This window comes from Brienomyrus brachyistius, chromosome 14 (assembly GCF_023856365.1).
Source record: "Brienomyrus brachyistius isolate T26 chromosome 14, BBRACH_0.4, whole genome shotgun sequence".
Taxonomy (NCBI): Eukaryota; Metazoa; Chordata; class Actinopteri; order Osteoglossiformes; family Mormyridae; genus Brienomyrus; species Brienomyrus brachyistius.
In genome coordinates this window covers 13,910,210-13,926,558 of record NC_064546.1, presented here as the reverse complement: position 1 = coordinate 13,926,558, position 16,349 = coordinate 13,910,210, and the positions used below count along the sequence as shown (strand labels likewise).

The 16,349-nt window shown below is 41.6% G+C and overlaps 1 protein-coding gene across 27 annotated transcripts in view; it reads left to right on the top strand.

Annotated features, from left to right (window-relative positions):
• The first annotated feature begins 284 nt into the window (after window positions 1-284).
• Window positions 285-16,349, top strand: part of LOC125707135 (uncharacterized) — a 44,335-nt gene continuing 28,270 nt past the window's right edge. For 3 of the 27 annotated variants that reach the window (XR_007382200.1, XR_007382201.1, XR_007382203.1), the window contains exons 1-6: window positions 285-675; window positions 937-1,128; window positions 1,215-1,468; window positions 1,885-1,984; window positions 2,102-2,836; window positions 12,431-12,622. Coding sequence is in view for 7 of the 27 variants with exons in the window: in XM_048974072.1 (XP_048830029.1) it covers window positions 1,083-1,128; window positions 1,215-1,468; window positions 1,885-1,984; window positions 9,068-9,241; window positions 10,288-10,448 (735 nt within the window). In the remaining 20 variants the exon portion in view is untranslated. The other 24 variants (XM_048974073.1, XM_048974075.1, XR_007382226.1 and 21 more) reach the window with 22 other exon arrangements.

The window sequence follows — 16,349 nt, the reverse complement described above, 5'->3', positions numbered from 1 at the left end:
ATAGGGACTTCTGGCCAGATGAACTGCAGTCACAATAAGGATGTCAATTACAACCAAATGTACTGGTACCACCAGCGCCCAGGGGAGAACATGCAGCTCATTGTGTTTACTGCTGTTGGAGGTAAACCTGACTTTGGAAATTTAAACCAAAGTAAATATGAAGCTGAAAAACTTCAGTATGAAACTGGATCTTTCTCAGTGAAAAATCTGAAGTCAGAAGACAGTGGTGTGTATTTTTGCGCAGTGAGTAAACACAGTGATGCAGACTGATTACACAGCTGTACAAAAGAATGAATATTTAGCTCACGGTTTATGCAAGTTGCAGTACTTAATCTCTCCTGTTGGGGGGTCTATAACTCAAGTAGACGACTAAGTCTACTTAGTAAGACGGAATTTAATGTAGCCAAGTGAAATGCTTAAATGCAAACATATAGGGATGGACTGTCAGTCCAGTGGAGAGAGTGACATTCTAAAATAACTGAGCTTAAAGCCTGACCTGGATGAAGCCATGGGATTTGGGAAAGGGAGGCCAGTCACACATGTGGGTGTCAGAAGTTTATACTGGAGGATGGTCCGTCTGAAGGGACCGTCACCTCATAACAGACCCCTGTGGTGTAGGACTCACAGTATCAAATATACTGTATGTTACTCAAATCCCACAAGCTGAAATTTCAGGTAAGATAAGGATTTAATAGCTTGCTTCTTATGACAAGTCTGAGCTTCTAAACGATTGTTAATTACTGGTTAAACCCAAAAATTATGTACATTTTCAGTACATATGGCTATATAGTAAACCCGAAAAATGCGCTTATTTCTGTGCATCATATTCTTTTGTTCATCCATTATCTGTTAGAAATGAAATGCAGTGTTACCTCCTCATTCTTAGCTAATGGAATATTAAACTTACATATTTATTGTTTTTTCTTCCTGTAATAGCAGAGTGTCAGATGTAATGATGACTGTGACAAGCAGACACTCCTGTCAGCAGCTTCACCCATTTATATTCAGTGACGTCACTTCCTGTCTGCCAAAAGTCTTCAAAGTCAGTGACATTTCTCTCTGTATCGAATTCTGCTGTCAACATGTTCCAGAGACATAACATTCTTCTTATTTTTCTATGGGTGACAGGTAAAAAAGTCCTGTACATGTTTTACTTTGAGCATCTTTGATAATCAGTGTGGATGGACATCTTCTAATCTCTTCTGTTTCTGCAGGACTCTCACTCGGCAACAAAGTTAATCAGAGTCCTCCTGCTCGTTTGGTCCAACCGAATGATCCCGCAGAAATCAGCTGTAGTCATGAGATTCCAAGCTACAACATTATACTGTGGTACCAGCAACAGGAAGACAATGACTTAAAACTCATAGGAAAGGTTTGGAACAAGGACAATAATACTGAAGATGCCTATAAAATTAATTTTGAAATAACTGGAGATGGGACCAAAGAAGCATTTCTCCATATTCCCAAAGTAAGAGATACAGACTCGGCCGTGTATTTTTGTGCAGCAAGTTATACACAGTTGTGAAGATTCTGTCTCTCTTCTACAAAAACCCTTCGCTGTTTCTGTGGTCTCTGAAACCAGAAAGAGTAACACAGCTGCTCAAATCCATTATAGTTATTTTGATTCAGTGCCAGTTCAAACAGTACAGCTGCCTTTTATAAATATTACAAACATTTCTTATAGTTTGCATTGCTATTTCTGAGATATTTGAAATTCAAAATCTCGTCTGATTTAAAATCCCAGCATCACTCGATCGCCCTGCACTGTCAAGGTGAGACCAAAGCTTCTGGGGCCCTTTGAATGGGGTCATGATGGGAGGGGAATAAGGGGGAAGCTCATCCTCCTCTTTTTACACTCACACCATCACTTCCTCCCTCCCTCAGGTCCTGCTTAGTGCAGTTTGCTGTTTCTCTGTTTCCTCCCTGAAGGGTGAATATGGCCAGAGTTGTCATATTTGCAGTCATTTTGGTTTTAGGGAAAAAGGTAAGGTTATGGAATTTAGAGCTAAAATTATTTACTTAGAATAAAAATATCATATAGCCTTATACAATTTATGGGATTTCTTACATTTCTCATTCTTTCACACTAATTGTCCTACAGGTCATGGTGAAGACAGTGGTGTTACACAGAATCCAAACATTCTCTGGGCTCCTATAGGGACTTCTGGCCAGATGAACTGCAGTCACAATAAGGGTGCTTACTACACCCAAATGTACTGGTACCACCAGCACCCAGGGGAGAACATGCAGCTCATTGTGTTTACTGCTGTTGGAGGTAAACCTGACTTTGGGAATTTAAACCAAAGTAATTATGAAGCTGAAAAACTTCAGTATGAAACTGGATCTTTCACAATAAAAAGTCTGAAGCCAGAAGACAGTGGTGTGTATTTCTGCGCAGTGAGTGAACACAGTGATGCAGACTGATTGTACAGCTGTACAAAAGAATGAATATTTAGCTCACGTTTTATGCAAGTTGCAGTACTTAATCTCTCCTGTTGGGGGGTCTATAACTCAAGTAGATGACTTTCAGAAACACTGTGACAGCATTCTGAATGTAATGTAGCCGAATGAAATGCTTAAATGCAAATATATAGAGATGGACTGTCAGTCCAGTGGAGAGAGTGACATTCGAAAATAACTGAGCTTAAAGCCTGATCTGGATGAAGCCATGGGATTTGGGAAAGAGAAGCCAGTCACACATGTGGGCGTCTGAAGTTTATACTGGAGGATGGCCAGTCTGAAGGGACCGTCACCTCATAACAGACCCCCTGTGGTGTAGGACTCACAGTATCAAATATACTGTATGTTACTCAAATCCCACAAGCTGAAATTTCAGGTAAGCTAATGATTTAATAGCTTGCTTCTTATGACGAGTCTGAGCTTCTAAACGATTGTTAATTACTGGTTAAACCCAAAAAAAATTACATTGTCTGTACCTATGGCTGTATAGTAAACAGAAAAATGTGCTTATTTCTGTGCATCATATTCTTTTGTTCATCCATTATCTGTTAGTAACTTACTCATTCAGTTAGAAATAAAATGTAGTGTTACCTCCTCCTTCTTAGCTAATGGAATAATACACTTACATATTTATTGTTTTGTCTTCCTGTAATAGCAGAGTGTCAGATGTAATGATGACTGTGACAAGCAGACACTCCTGTCAGCAGCTTCACCCATTTATATTCAGTGACGTCACTTCCTGTCTGCCAGAAGTATTCAAAGTCAGTGACATTTCTCTCTGTATCGAATTCTGCTGTCAACATGTTCCAGAGACATAACATTCTTCTTATTTTTCTATGGGTGACAGGTAAAAAAGTCCTGTACATGTTTTACTTTGAGCATCTTTGATAATCAGTGTGGATGGACATCTTCTAATCTCTTCTGTTTCTGCAGGACTCTCACTCGGCAACAAAGTTAATCAGAGTCCTCCTGCTCGGTTGGTCCAATCTAATGAACGTGTAGAATTCAGCTGTACCCACAAGATTCCAAACCATGACATGATACTGTGGTACCAGCAAAAGGAAGACAATGATTTAAAACTCATAGGATATGTTTATACCACTTCCCCTACTATGGAAGATGCCTATAAAATTAATTTTGAAATAACTGGAGATGGGAGAAAAGACGCAGTTCTCCGTATTGCTAGTGTGACAGATGTGGACTCAGCTGTGTATTTTTGTGCAGCAAGTTATGCACAGTTGTGAAAATTCTCTCTGTCTCCTACAAAAACCATAAACCAGAAAGAGTAACACAGCTGCTCGAAACCATTATAGTTATTTTGATTCAGTGCCAGTTCAAACAGTACAGCTGCCTTTCATAAATATCACAAACATTTCTTATAGTTTGCATTGCTATTTCTGAAATATTTGAAATTCAAAATATCGTCTGATTTAAAATCCCAGCATCAGTCGATCGCCCTGCACTGTCAAGGTGAGACCAAAGATTCTGGGGCCCTTTGAATGGGGTCATGATGGGAGGGGAATAAGGGGGAAGCTCATCCTCCTCTTTTTACACTCACACCATCACTTCCTCCCTCCCTCAGGTCCTGCTTAGAGCAGTTTGTTGTTTCTCTGTTTCCTCTCTGAAGGGTGAATATGGCCAGAGTTGTCATATTTGTAGTCATTTTGCTTTGGGAGAAAGGTAAGGTTATGGAATTTAGAGCTAAAATTATTTATCTATAAAAATATAGCTTGGATTTAAACAAAACACAAGGATTCTTACATTTCTCATTCTTTCACACTAATTTTCCTACAGGTCATGGTGAAGACAGTGGTGTTACACAGAATCCAAACATTCTCTGGGCTCCTATAGGGACTTCTGCTCAGATGAACTGCAGTCACAACAAGGGCGTCAATTACAACCAAATGTACTGGTACCACCAGCGCCCAGGGGAGAACATTCAGCTCATTGTGTTTACTGTTGTTGGAGGTAAACCTGACTTTGGGAATTTAAACCAGAGTAATTATGAAGTTGAAAAACTTCAGTATGAAACTGGATCTTTCTCAGTGAAAAATATGAAGCCAGAAGACAGTGGTGTGTATTTCTGCGCAGTGAGTCAACACAGTGATGCAGGCTGATTGCACAGCTGTACAAAAGAATGAATTTTTAGCTCACTTTTTATGCAAGTTGCAGTACTTAATCTCTCCTGTTGGGGGGTCTATAACTCAAGTAGACAACTTACAGAAACACTGTGACAGCATTCGGAATTTAATGTAGCCGAGTGAAATGCTTAAATGCAAATATATAGGGATGGACTGTCAGTCCAGTGGAGAGAGAGACATTCTAAAATAGCTGAGCTTAAAGCCTGACTTGGATGAAGCGATGGGATTAGAAGGAAATGTGAGCTTCAACATAATTATGAATTTCTGGTTAAACCCCAATATTATGTACAGTTTCAGTACCTCTGGCTGTATAGTAAACAGAAAAATTTGTTAATTTCTGCACATCACATTCTTTTGTTTGCCCATTATCTGTTGGGGTAAAAACTCTTACATATTCCTTTAGAAATAAAATGCAGTGTTACCTCCTCATTCTTAGCTAAGGGATTAATACACCTACACATTTATTGTTTTGTCTTCCTGTAATAGCAGAGTGTCAGATGTAATGATGACTGTGACAAGCAGACACTCCTGTCAGCAGCTTCACCCATTTATATTCAGTGACGTCACTTCCTGTCTGCCAGAAGTATTCAAAGTCAGTGACATTTCTCTCTGTATCGAATTCTGCTGTCAACATGTTCCAAAGCCATAACATTCTTCTTATTTTTCTATGGGTGACAGGTAACAAAGTCCTGTACGTGTTTTACTTTGAGCATCTTTGATAATCAGTGTGGATGGACATCTTCTAATCTCTTCTGTTTCTGCAGGGCTCTCACTCGGCAACAAAGTTAATCAGAGTCCTCCTGATTCGTTGGTTAAACCTAATGATCCTGCAGAATTCAGCTGTAGCCATAAGATTCCAAGCTATGACACGATACTGTGGTACCAGCAAAAAGAAGACAATGATTTAAAACTCATAGGATATACTTTTACCACTTCTCCTACTATGGAAGCTCCATATACAGATCAATTTAAGATAAGTGGAGATGGAGCAAAAGAAGCATTTCTCCATATTGCCAAAGTAAGAGATGTGGACACGGCTGTGTATTTTTGTGCAGCAAGTTATACACAGTTGTGAAGATTGTGTCTCTCTTCTACAAAAACCCTTCGCTGTTTCTGTGGTCTCTGAAACCAGAAAGAGTAACACAGCTGCTCGAAACCATTATAGATTTTTCGATTCGGTGCCAGTTCATACGTTTGTCCTCATCCATGCCAGCTCCCCCAGTCTGGATCTGATAGCCTAGAAAATCGATGGTTCAACGTAAGAATTCACACCTTTGATGTAGAGGTGACAGTCACAGAGACGCTACAGAACCCACCTACACTAACATGTATGTCCATATGTTGTTCCAGCCTGGGCGATTGCTGGACCGTTAGCTAAACCGTACGGCATTACTACATATTCATACAGACCATTTATGAAGGAGGTCAGTATGACTATGACCAATTATGATGGAGCTTTTGCATTCAACTTCAGCCCAGCTGTGAATGAGGAGTGGAGCTACTTCAGCACAATGGGAATAAGGGGTAGCGGTTCTTGGCATTCACAGTGATGCCCATTTACAGCCGAGTATTTGATGCAGGGGTGCGGCCTCCAAAAGAAGCCAGAAGCCCCAGGGGAGGCTGATGAGCAGATAATACCTTGTTTAAGGGATTTGCGCACGTAGGTTTCCACCGCCTCCTCCTCTGGCCAGAACAGAGAGAATACGCGCGCCTCAGACAACGGGGTACCTTCCTTTAGATCTATGGCGCAGTCTGAGCATCTCCGTGGGGGAGGCCAAACGCCTTGGACTTGTTGAAGACGCCAGCAAAGTTGTGGTATTCCTTCAGAATTAGGACCCCTCCATCAGGCAGTGGGCTCTCCACTCCGCAAGGTACAGTAGGGTGAGACAGGCAGAGAAACACTAGGGAGACCATGATCGGAGTTTCCCCGCCTGCCAGTCTATGTGAGGATGGTTGCGTTGGAGTCAAGAGCGCCTGACGCTGCCTCTGATGGAGGTGAGCACCAGGAGCTGTGGCAGTGTGGTCCAGTGGGTTACCTGACCTGCGGTGAGGGGGGAACCATCCATTCCCTGCACGGTGAGCTGGATCTCTGCTGGGTCCGTGGGAAGGTTCAGGTCTGGACAGGAGACGGAGTAGAGACACTCAATGAGCTGCAAAAGGACCAACAAGGCCTCACACTGAATGCGAGGTGCGGCGGGGATTTTACAGGGCGGAGCACGTGGCCTCGCTTGACAGTGATGAGCTGGTATTCTCACAAGGAGGGGGCGTAACAGAAACAATAACTAATGATCATTAAACAATTAGATAATACATTCATCCAACTTCCCACCACATATGCTAATGTAAAATTCCATACAAATAAACAGAATTTCTGTATTCTATGAAATATGACAATAAATACACGGCTGACCAGAGTGTGGAGAACAAAGCAAGCGAGTGGCTGAAGGAAAAAATAATCGGATTGTTTTTAGTTCTCCTGTTCAGAGGGGGGGGGGGGCAGCACATTTTCACCTACGGGCCTGTCGGCTTCCCCATCCATTCATACACACAAAGTTAGATATCACTTGGGCTGTTGTTACATGTAAATTTTTTCTTGATTTTTGTGTAATATTTATGTAAATAATAATGTGAATAAAATGCATTTTTCAGTGATGTTTCTATGGAATGATTTTCCTAAGTACTGCTAAATGTTTCTGTTACATTATTACATTTGGGTCATGTCCAGTTACATTTTGATTTACTTTATTAATGCAATGTGTTACTAATAGTTAAGACATAATATATTTTTTATTTCAGTCACACGAGACTCTCGTTCAAACTTGAGACTAGAAAGCCCTTCATATCATGCTTCATTTGACAACTTTGAAATTCAAAGAGACTAAATTGCTGAGAAATGCCCATATGGTACAGTATGTCTTAAGTGCTGTTTCACAACCTCTGTCTGAGTTATAAAGAAAGGTGGAATGTTCAGGTCCAGAAAGTAAAAATCGAGACCAAGATTTTGTTTCAGCCAGACAACGGAGTACACTGTGACTGTGACTCTGAGTGTGACTGTGACTCTGAGTGTGACTGTGACTCAAATGCTTGGCTGAAACAAAATCATGGTTTGGATTTTCACTTTCTGGACCTAAACTAACTACCTACAGTATTGTAGTAAACAAAGGGTAAAAAAAAATGTTTTTATTTCTGCACATCATAATCCTGATGATGTGGTCAAGAGGTCAACATTCCTGTAAATGTCAAATTTGTTGGCGTGTCTTCATTTTTATTTAATACATACATACCCTAAGTTTTTTCCTCCTGTAATAGCAGAGTGTCAGATGTAATGATGACTGTGACAAGCAGACACTCCTGTCAGCAGCTTCACCCATTTATATTCAGTGACGTCACTTCCTGTCTGCCAGAAGTATTCAAAGTCAGTGACATTTCTCTCTGTATCGAATTCTCCTGTCAACATGTTCCAGAGACATAACATTCTTCTTATTTTTCTATGGGTGACAGGTAACAAAGTCCTGTACATGTTTTACTTTGAGCATCTTTGATAATCAGTGTGGATGGACATCTTCTAATCTCTTCTGTTTCTGCAGGGCTCTCACTCGGCAACGAAGTTAATCAGAGTCCTCCTGCTCTGTTGGTCCAATCTAATGATCCTGTAGGATTCAGCTGTAGCCATAAGATTCCAAGCTACGACACGATACTGTGGTACCAGCAACAAAAAGACAATGATTTAAAACTCATAGGATATGTTAATTACGAAAACAATAATACTGAAGCTCCATATACAAATCAATTTGCAATAACTGGAGATGGGAGAAAAGAAGCATTTCTCCATATTCCCAAAGTAAGAGATACAGACTCAGCCGTGTATTTTTGTGCAGCAAGTTATACACAGTTGTGAAGATTCTGTCTCTCTTCTACAAAAACTCGTTGCTGTTTCTGTGGTCTTTGAAACCAGAAAGAGTAACACAGCTGCTCAAATCCATTATAGTTATTTTGATTCAGTGCCAGTTCAAAGAGTACAGCTGCCTTTCATAAATATCACAAACATTTCTTATAGTTTGCATTGCTATTTCTGAAATATTTGAAATTGAAAATCTCGTCTGATTTAAAATCCCAGCATCAGTCGATCGCCCTGCACTGTCAAGGTGAGACCAAAGATTCTGGGGCCCTTTGAATGGGGTCATGATGGGAGGGGAATAAGGGGGAAGCTCATCCTCCTCTTTTTACACTCACACCATCACTTCCTCCCTCCCTCAGGTCCTGGTTACTGTCGTTTGCTGTTTCTCTTTTTCCTCCCTGAAGGGTGAATATGGCCAGAGTTGTCATATTTGCAGTCATTTTGCTCTGGGAGAAAGGTAAGGTTATGGAATTTAGAGCTAAAATTGTTACGTAATTTTGTAGATTGGTTTTAAACAAAACACAGGGATTCTTACATTTCTCATTCTTTCATACTATTTTTCCTACAGGTCATGGTGAAGACAGTGGTGTTACACAGAATCCAAACATTCTCTGGGCTCCCGTAGGGACTTCTGGTCAGATGAACTGCAGTCACAACAAGGATGCTGGCTACTCCCAAATGTACTGGTACCACCAGCGCCCAGGGGAGAACATGCAGCTCATTGTGTTTGCTGCTATTGGAGGTAAACCTGACTTTGGGAATTTAAACCAAAGTAAATATGAAGCTGAAAAACTTCAGTATGAAACTGGATCTTTCTCAGTGAAAAATCTGAAGTCAGAAGACAGTGGTGTGTATTTCTGCGCAGTGAGTAAACACAGTGATGCAGACTGATTGCACAGCTGTACAAAAGAATGAATATTTAGCTCACGTTATATGCAAGTTGCAGTACTTAATCTCTCCTGTTGGGGGGTCTATAACTCAAGTAGACGACTAAGTCTACTTAGTAAGACGGAATTTAATGTAGCCAAGTGAAATGCTTAAATGCAAACATATAGGGATGGACTGTCAGTCCAGTGGAGAGAGTGACATTCTAAAATAGCTGAGCTTAAAGCCTGACCTGGATGAAGCCATGGGATTAGGGAAAGAGAAGCCAGTCACACATGTGGGCGTCTGAAGTTTATACTGGAGGATGGTCAGTCTGAAGGGACCGTCACCACATAACAGACCCCTGTGGTGTAGGACTCACATGTTCCCTCAGCAAACTTCATCATTTTTTTTGGGGGGGGGGGGGCTTGCTTGTCATGATTGTCTCTTGAATCTCCAAATGCCATCACAACTAGCTATGGGTGGATCATTATACAGTAGGTGATATTAACCGGTGTTAATTAAACCTGGTCGTTCTGTATATACAATGTATATCCTGGGCCTCATTTTAATTACGCTAGAACTACAACATCAAACATACTGTATGTTACTCAAACCCCACAAGCTGAAATTTCAGGTAAGCTAACGGTTTAATATCTTGCTTCTTATGACAAGCGTGAGCTTCAAAATTATTATGAATTACAGCTTAAACCCCAATATTATCTGTAGTTTCTGTACCTCTGGCTGTATAGTAAACAGAATAATGTGTTAATTGCTGCACATCATATTCTTTTGTTTGTCCATTATCTGTTGGAGTAATAACTCTTACTCATTCAGTTAGAAATCAAATGCAGTGTTACCTCCTCATTCTTATATCATGGAATAATAAACTTACATATTTATTGTTTTGTCTTCCTGTAATAGCAGTGTCAGATGTAATGATGACTGTGACAAGCAGACACTCCTGTCGGCAGCTTCACCCATTTATATTCAGTGACGTCACTTCCTGTCTGCCAGAAGTATTCAAAGTCAGTGACATTTCTCTCTGTATCGAATTCTGCTGTCAACATGTTCCAGAGACATAACATTCTTCTTATTTTTCTATGGGTGACAGGTAACAAAGTCCTGTACATGTTTTACTTTGAGCACCTTTGATAATCAGTGTGGATGGACATCTTCTAATCTCTTCTGTTTCTGCAGGGCTCTCACTCGGCAACAAAGTTAATCAGAGTCCTCCTGCATTGTTGGTCCAATCTAATCAACGTGTAGGATTCACCTGTAGCCATAAGATTCCAAGCTACACTATGATATTGTGGTACCAACAACAGAGAGACAATGACTTAAAACTCATAGGATATGTTTGGAACAAGGACAATAATACTGAAGATGCCTATAAAATTAATTTTGAAATAACTGGAGATGGGACCAAAGAAGCATTTCTCCATATTCCCAAAGTAAGAGATGTGGACACGGCCGTGTATTTTTGTGCAGCAAGTTATACACAGTTCTGAAGATTCTGTCTCTCTTCTACAAAAACCCTTCGCTGTTTCTGTGGTCTTTGAAACCAGAAAGAGTAACACAGCTGCTCAAATTCATTATAGTTATTTTGATTCAGTGCCAGTTCAAACAGTACAGCTGCCTTTCATAAATATCACAAACATTTCTTATAGTTTGCATTGTTATTTCTGAAATATTTGAAATTCAAAGTATCGTCGGATTTAAAATCCCAGCATCACTCGATCGCCCTGCACTGTCAAGGCGAGACCAAAGATTCTGGGGCCCTTTGAATGGGGTCATGATGGGAGGGGAATAAGGGGGAAGCTCATCCTCCTCTTTTTAAACTCACACCATCACTTCCTCCCTCCCTCAGGTCCTGCTTAGTGCAGTTTGCTGTTTCTCTTTTTCCTCCCTGAAGGGTGAATATGGCCAGAGTTGTCATATTTGCAGTCATTTTGCTCTGGGAGAAAGGTAAGGTTATGGAATTTAGAGCTAAAATTGTTACGTAATTTTGTAGATTGGTTTTAAACAAAACACAGGGATTCTTACATTTCTCATTCTTTCATACTATTTTTCCTACAGGTCATGGTGAAGACAGTGGTGTTACACAGAATCCAAACATTCTCTGGGCTCCCGTAGGGACTTCTGGTCAGATGAACTGCAGTCACATCAAGGATGCTTCCTACACCCAAATGTACTGGTACCACCAGCGCCCAGGGGAGAACATGCAGCTCATTGTGTTTACTGCTGTTGGAGGTAAACCTGACTTTGGGAATTTAAACCAAAGTAAATATGAAGCTGAAAAACTTCAGTATGAAACTGGATCTTTCTCAGTGAAAAATCTGAAGTCAGAAGACAGTGGTGTGTATTTTTGTGCAGTGAGTAAACACAGTGATGCAGACTGATTACACAGCTGTACAAAAGAATGAATATTTAGCTCACGGTTTATGCAAGTTGCAGTACTTAATCTCTCCTGTTGGGGGGTCTATAACTCAAGTAGACGACTAAGTCTACTTAGTAAGATGGAATTTAATGTAGCCAAGTGAAATGCTTAAATGCAAACATATAGGGATGGACTGTCAGTCCAGTGGAGAGAGTGACATTCTAAAATAACTGAGCTTAAAGCCTGACCTGGATGAAGCCATGGGATTTGGGAAAGGGAGGCCAGTCACACATGTGGGTGTCAGAAGTTTATACTGGAGGATGGTCCGTCTGAAGGGACCGTCACCTCATAACAGACCCCTGTGGTGTAGGACTCACAGTATCAAATATACTGTATGTTACTCAAATCCCACAAGCTGAAATTTCAGGTAAGATAAGGATTTAATAGCTTGCTTCTTATGACAAGTCTGAGCTTCTAAACGATTGTTAATTACTGGTTAATCACAAAAATTATGTACATTTTCAGTACATATGGCTATATAGTAAACCGAAAAATGTGCTTATTTCTGTGCATCATATTCTTTTGTTCATCCATTATCTGTTAGAAATGAAATGCAGTGTTACCTCCTCATTCTTAGCTAATGGAATATTAAACTTACATATTTATTGTTTTGTCTTCCTGTAATAGCAGAGTGTCAGATGTAATGATGACTGTGACAAGCAGACACTCCTGTCAGCAGCTTCACCCATTTATATTCAGTGATGTCACTTCCTGTCTGGCAGAAGTCTTCAAAGTCAGTGACATTTCTCTCTGTATCGAATTCTGCTGTCAACATGTTTCAAAGACATAACATTCTTCTTATTTTTCTATGGGTGACAGGTAACAAAGTCCTGTACGTGTTTTACTTTGAGCATCTTTGATAATCAGTGTGGATGGACATCTTCTAATCTCTTCTGTTTCTGCAGGGCTCTCACTCGGCAACAAAGTTAATCAGAGTCCTCCTGCTCTGTTGGTCAAACCGAATAATTCTGCAGAATTCAGCTGTAGCCACAAGATTCCAAACTACAACACGATACTGTGGTACCAGCAAAAAGAAGACAATAGTTTAAAACTCATAGGATATACTCTTACCACTTCCCCTACTATGGAAGATGCCTATACAAATCAATTTAAGATAAGTGGAGATGGAGCAAAAGAAGCATTTCTCCATATTCCGAAAGTAAGAGATACAGACTCAGCCGTGTATTTTTGTGCAGCAAGTTACACACAGTTCTGAAGATTCTGTCTCTCTTTTACAAAAACCCTTTGCTGTTTCTGTGGTCTCTGAAACCAGAAAGAGTAACACAGCTGCTTGAAATCATTATAGATTTTTCGATTCGGTGCCAGTTCATACGTTTGTCCTCATCCATGCCAGCTCCCCCAGGCTGGATCTGATAGCCTAGAAAATCAATGGTTCAACGTAAGAATTCACACCTTTGATGTAGAGGTGACAGTCACAGAGACGCTATAGAACCCACCTACACTAACATGTTCCATATGTTGTTCCAGCCTGATGTCACGCTTCGTGATCACGGGCGAGGCGAACGGGCAGGAAGCAGGCGGACAGGCGGAAGTCGGGGTAAACAGGGATTTATTTCAAGGAGCAGGACAGAACAGGATCACGAACATCTACTAACATCAATGACAGACCAGGGGAACAGGTAAGACCAGGACTTAAATAAGACAGGACCAATCAAAGTAAATGGACAAAGCTGGAGACGATCAGGGAAGCACACGTGGGTAATCAGGGGGCGTGGCACACACGAGGAGCCGACGAGCCGGGTCATGACACCTGAGCCATTGATGGACCGTTAGCTAAACCGTACGGCATTACTAAATATTCATACTGACCAATTATGAAGGAGGTCAGTATGACTATGACCAATTATGATGGAGCTTTTCCATTCATCTTCAGCCCAGCTGTGAATGAGGAGTGGAGCTACTTCAGCGCAATGGGAATAAGGGGTAGCGGTTCTTGGCATTCACAGTGATGCCCATTTACAGCCGAGTATTTGATGCAGGGGTGCGGCCCCCAAAAGAAGCCAGAAGCCCCAGGGGAGGCTGATGAGCAGATAATACCTTGTTTAAGGGATTTGCGCACGTAGGTTTCCATCGCCTCCTCCTCTGGCCAGAACAGAGAGAATACGTGCGCCTCAGGCAACGGGGTACCTTCCTTTAGATCTATGGCGCAGTCTGAGCATCTCCGTGGGGGAGGCCAAACGCCTTGGACTTGTTGAAGACGCCAGCAAAGTTGTGGTATTCCTTCAGAATTAGGACCCCTCCATCAGGCATTGGGCTCTCCACTCCGCAAGGTACAGTAGGGTGAGACAGGCAGAGAAACACTAGGGAGACCATGATCGGAGTTTCCCCGCCTGCCAGTCTATGTGAGGATGGTTGCGTTGGAGCCAAGAGCGCCTGACGCTGCCTCTGATGGAGGTGAGCACCAGGAGCTGTGGCAGTGTGGTCCAGTGGGTTACCTGACCTGCGGTGAGGGGGGAACCATCCATTCCCTGCACGGTGAGCTGGATCTCTGCTGGGTCCGTGGGAAGGTTCAGGTCTGGACAGGAGACGGAGTAGAGACACTCAATGAGCTGCAAAAGGACCAACAAGGCCTCACACTGAATGCGAGGTGCGGCGGGGATTTTACAGGGCGGAGCACGTGGCCTCGCTTGACAGTGATGAGCTGGTATTCTCACAAGGAGGGGGCGTAACAGAAACAATAACTAATAATCATTACACAATTAGATAATACATTCATCCAACTTCCCACCACATATGCTAATGTGAAATTCCATGCAAATAAACAGAATTTCTATATTCTATGAAATATGACAATAAATACACGGCTGACCAGAGTGTGGAGAACAAAGCAAGCGAGTGGCTGAAGGAAAAAATAATCGGATTGTTTTTAGTTCTCCTGTTCAGAGGGGGGGGGGGCAGCACATTTTCACCTACGGGCCTGTCGGCTTCCCCATCCATTCATACACACAAAGTTAGATATCACTTGGGCTGTTGTTACATGTACATTTTTTATTGATTTTTGTGTAATAGTTAAGTAAATAATAATGTCAATAAAATGCATTTTTCAGTGATGTTTCTATGGAATGATTTACCTAAGTACTGCTAAATGTTTCTGTTACATTATTACATTTGGGTCATGTCCAGTTACATTTTGATTTACTTTATTAATGCAATGTGTTACTAATAGTTAAGACATAATATATTTTTTATTTCAGTCACACAAGACTCTCGTTCAAACTTGAGACTAGGAAGCCCTTCATATCACGCTTCATATGGCAACTTTGGGATTCAAAGAGACTAAGTTGCTGAGAAATGCCCATATGGTACAGTATGTCTTAAGTGCTGTTTCACAACCTCTGTCTGAGTTGTAAAGAAAGGTGGAATGTTCAGGTCCAGAAAGTAAAAATCGAGACCAAGATTTTGTTTCAGCCAGACAACGGAGTACACTGTGACTGTGACTCTGAGTGTGACTGTGACTCAAATGCTTGGCTGAAACAAAATCATGGTTTGGATTTTTACTTTCTGGACCTAAACTAACTACCTACAGTATTATAGTGAACGAAGGGTAAAAAAAGATGTTTTTATTTCTGCACATCATATTCCTGATGATGTGGTCAAGAGGTCAACATTCCTGTAAATGTCAAATTTGTTGGCGTGTCCTCATTTTTATTTAATACATCCAACCATCCATCCATTTTCCAAACAGCTTATCCCACTGGGTCGCGGGGGGTCCGGAGCATATCCCGGAAGCAATGGGCACGAGGCTGGGAACAACCCAGGATGGGGGGCCAGCCCATCGCAGGGCACACTGACACACCATTCACTCACACATACACACCTATAGGCAATTTAGCAAGTCCAATTAGCCTCATCATGTTTTTGGACTGGGGGGGGAAACCGGAGTACCCGGAGGAAACCCCACAACGACATGGGGAGAACATGCAAACTCCACACACATGTGACCCAGGCGGAGACTCGAACCCAGGTCCCAGAGGTGTGAGGCAACAGTGCTAACCACTGCACCACCATTCCGCCCCTATTTAATACATACATACCCTAATTTTTTTTCCTCCTGCAATTGCGGAGTGTTAGATGCGGCAACGACTGTGACAAGCAGACACTCCTGTCGGCAGCTTCACCCATTTATATTCAGTGACGTCACTTCCTGTCTGCCAGAAGTCTTCAAAGTCAGTGACATTTCTCTCTGTATCGAATTCTGCTGTCAACATGTTCCAGAGACATAACATTCTTCTTATTTTTCTATGGGTGACAGGTAACAAAGTCCTGTACATGTTTTACTTTGAGCATCTTTGATAATCAGTGTGGATGGATGGACATCTTCTAATCTCTCCTGTTTCTGCAGGGCTCTCACTCGGCAACGAAGTTAATCAGAGTCCTCCTGCTCTGTTGGTCAAACCGAATAATTCTGCAGAATTCAGCTGTAGCCATAAGATTCCAAGCTACGACACGATACTGTGGTACCAGCAACAAAAAGACAACGATTTAAAACTCATAGGATATGTTTGGAACACGGGCAATAATACTG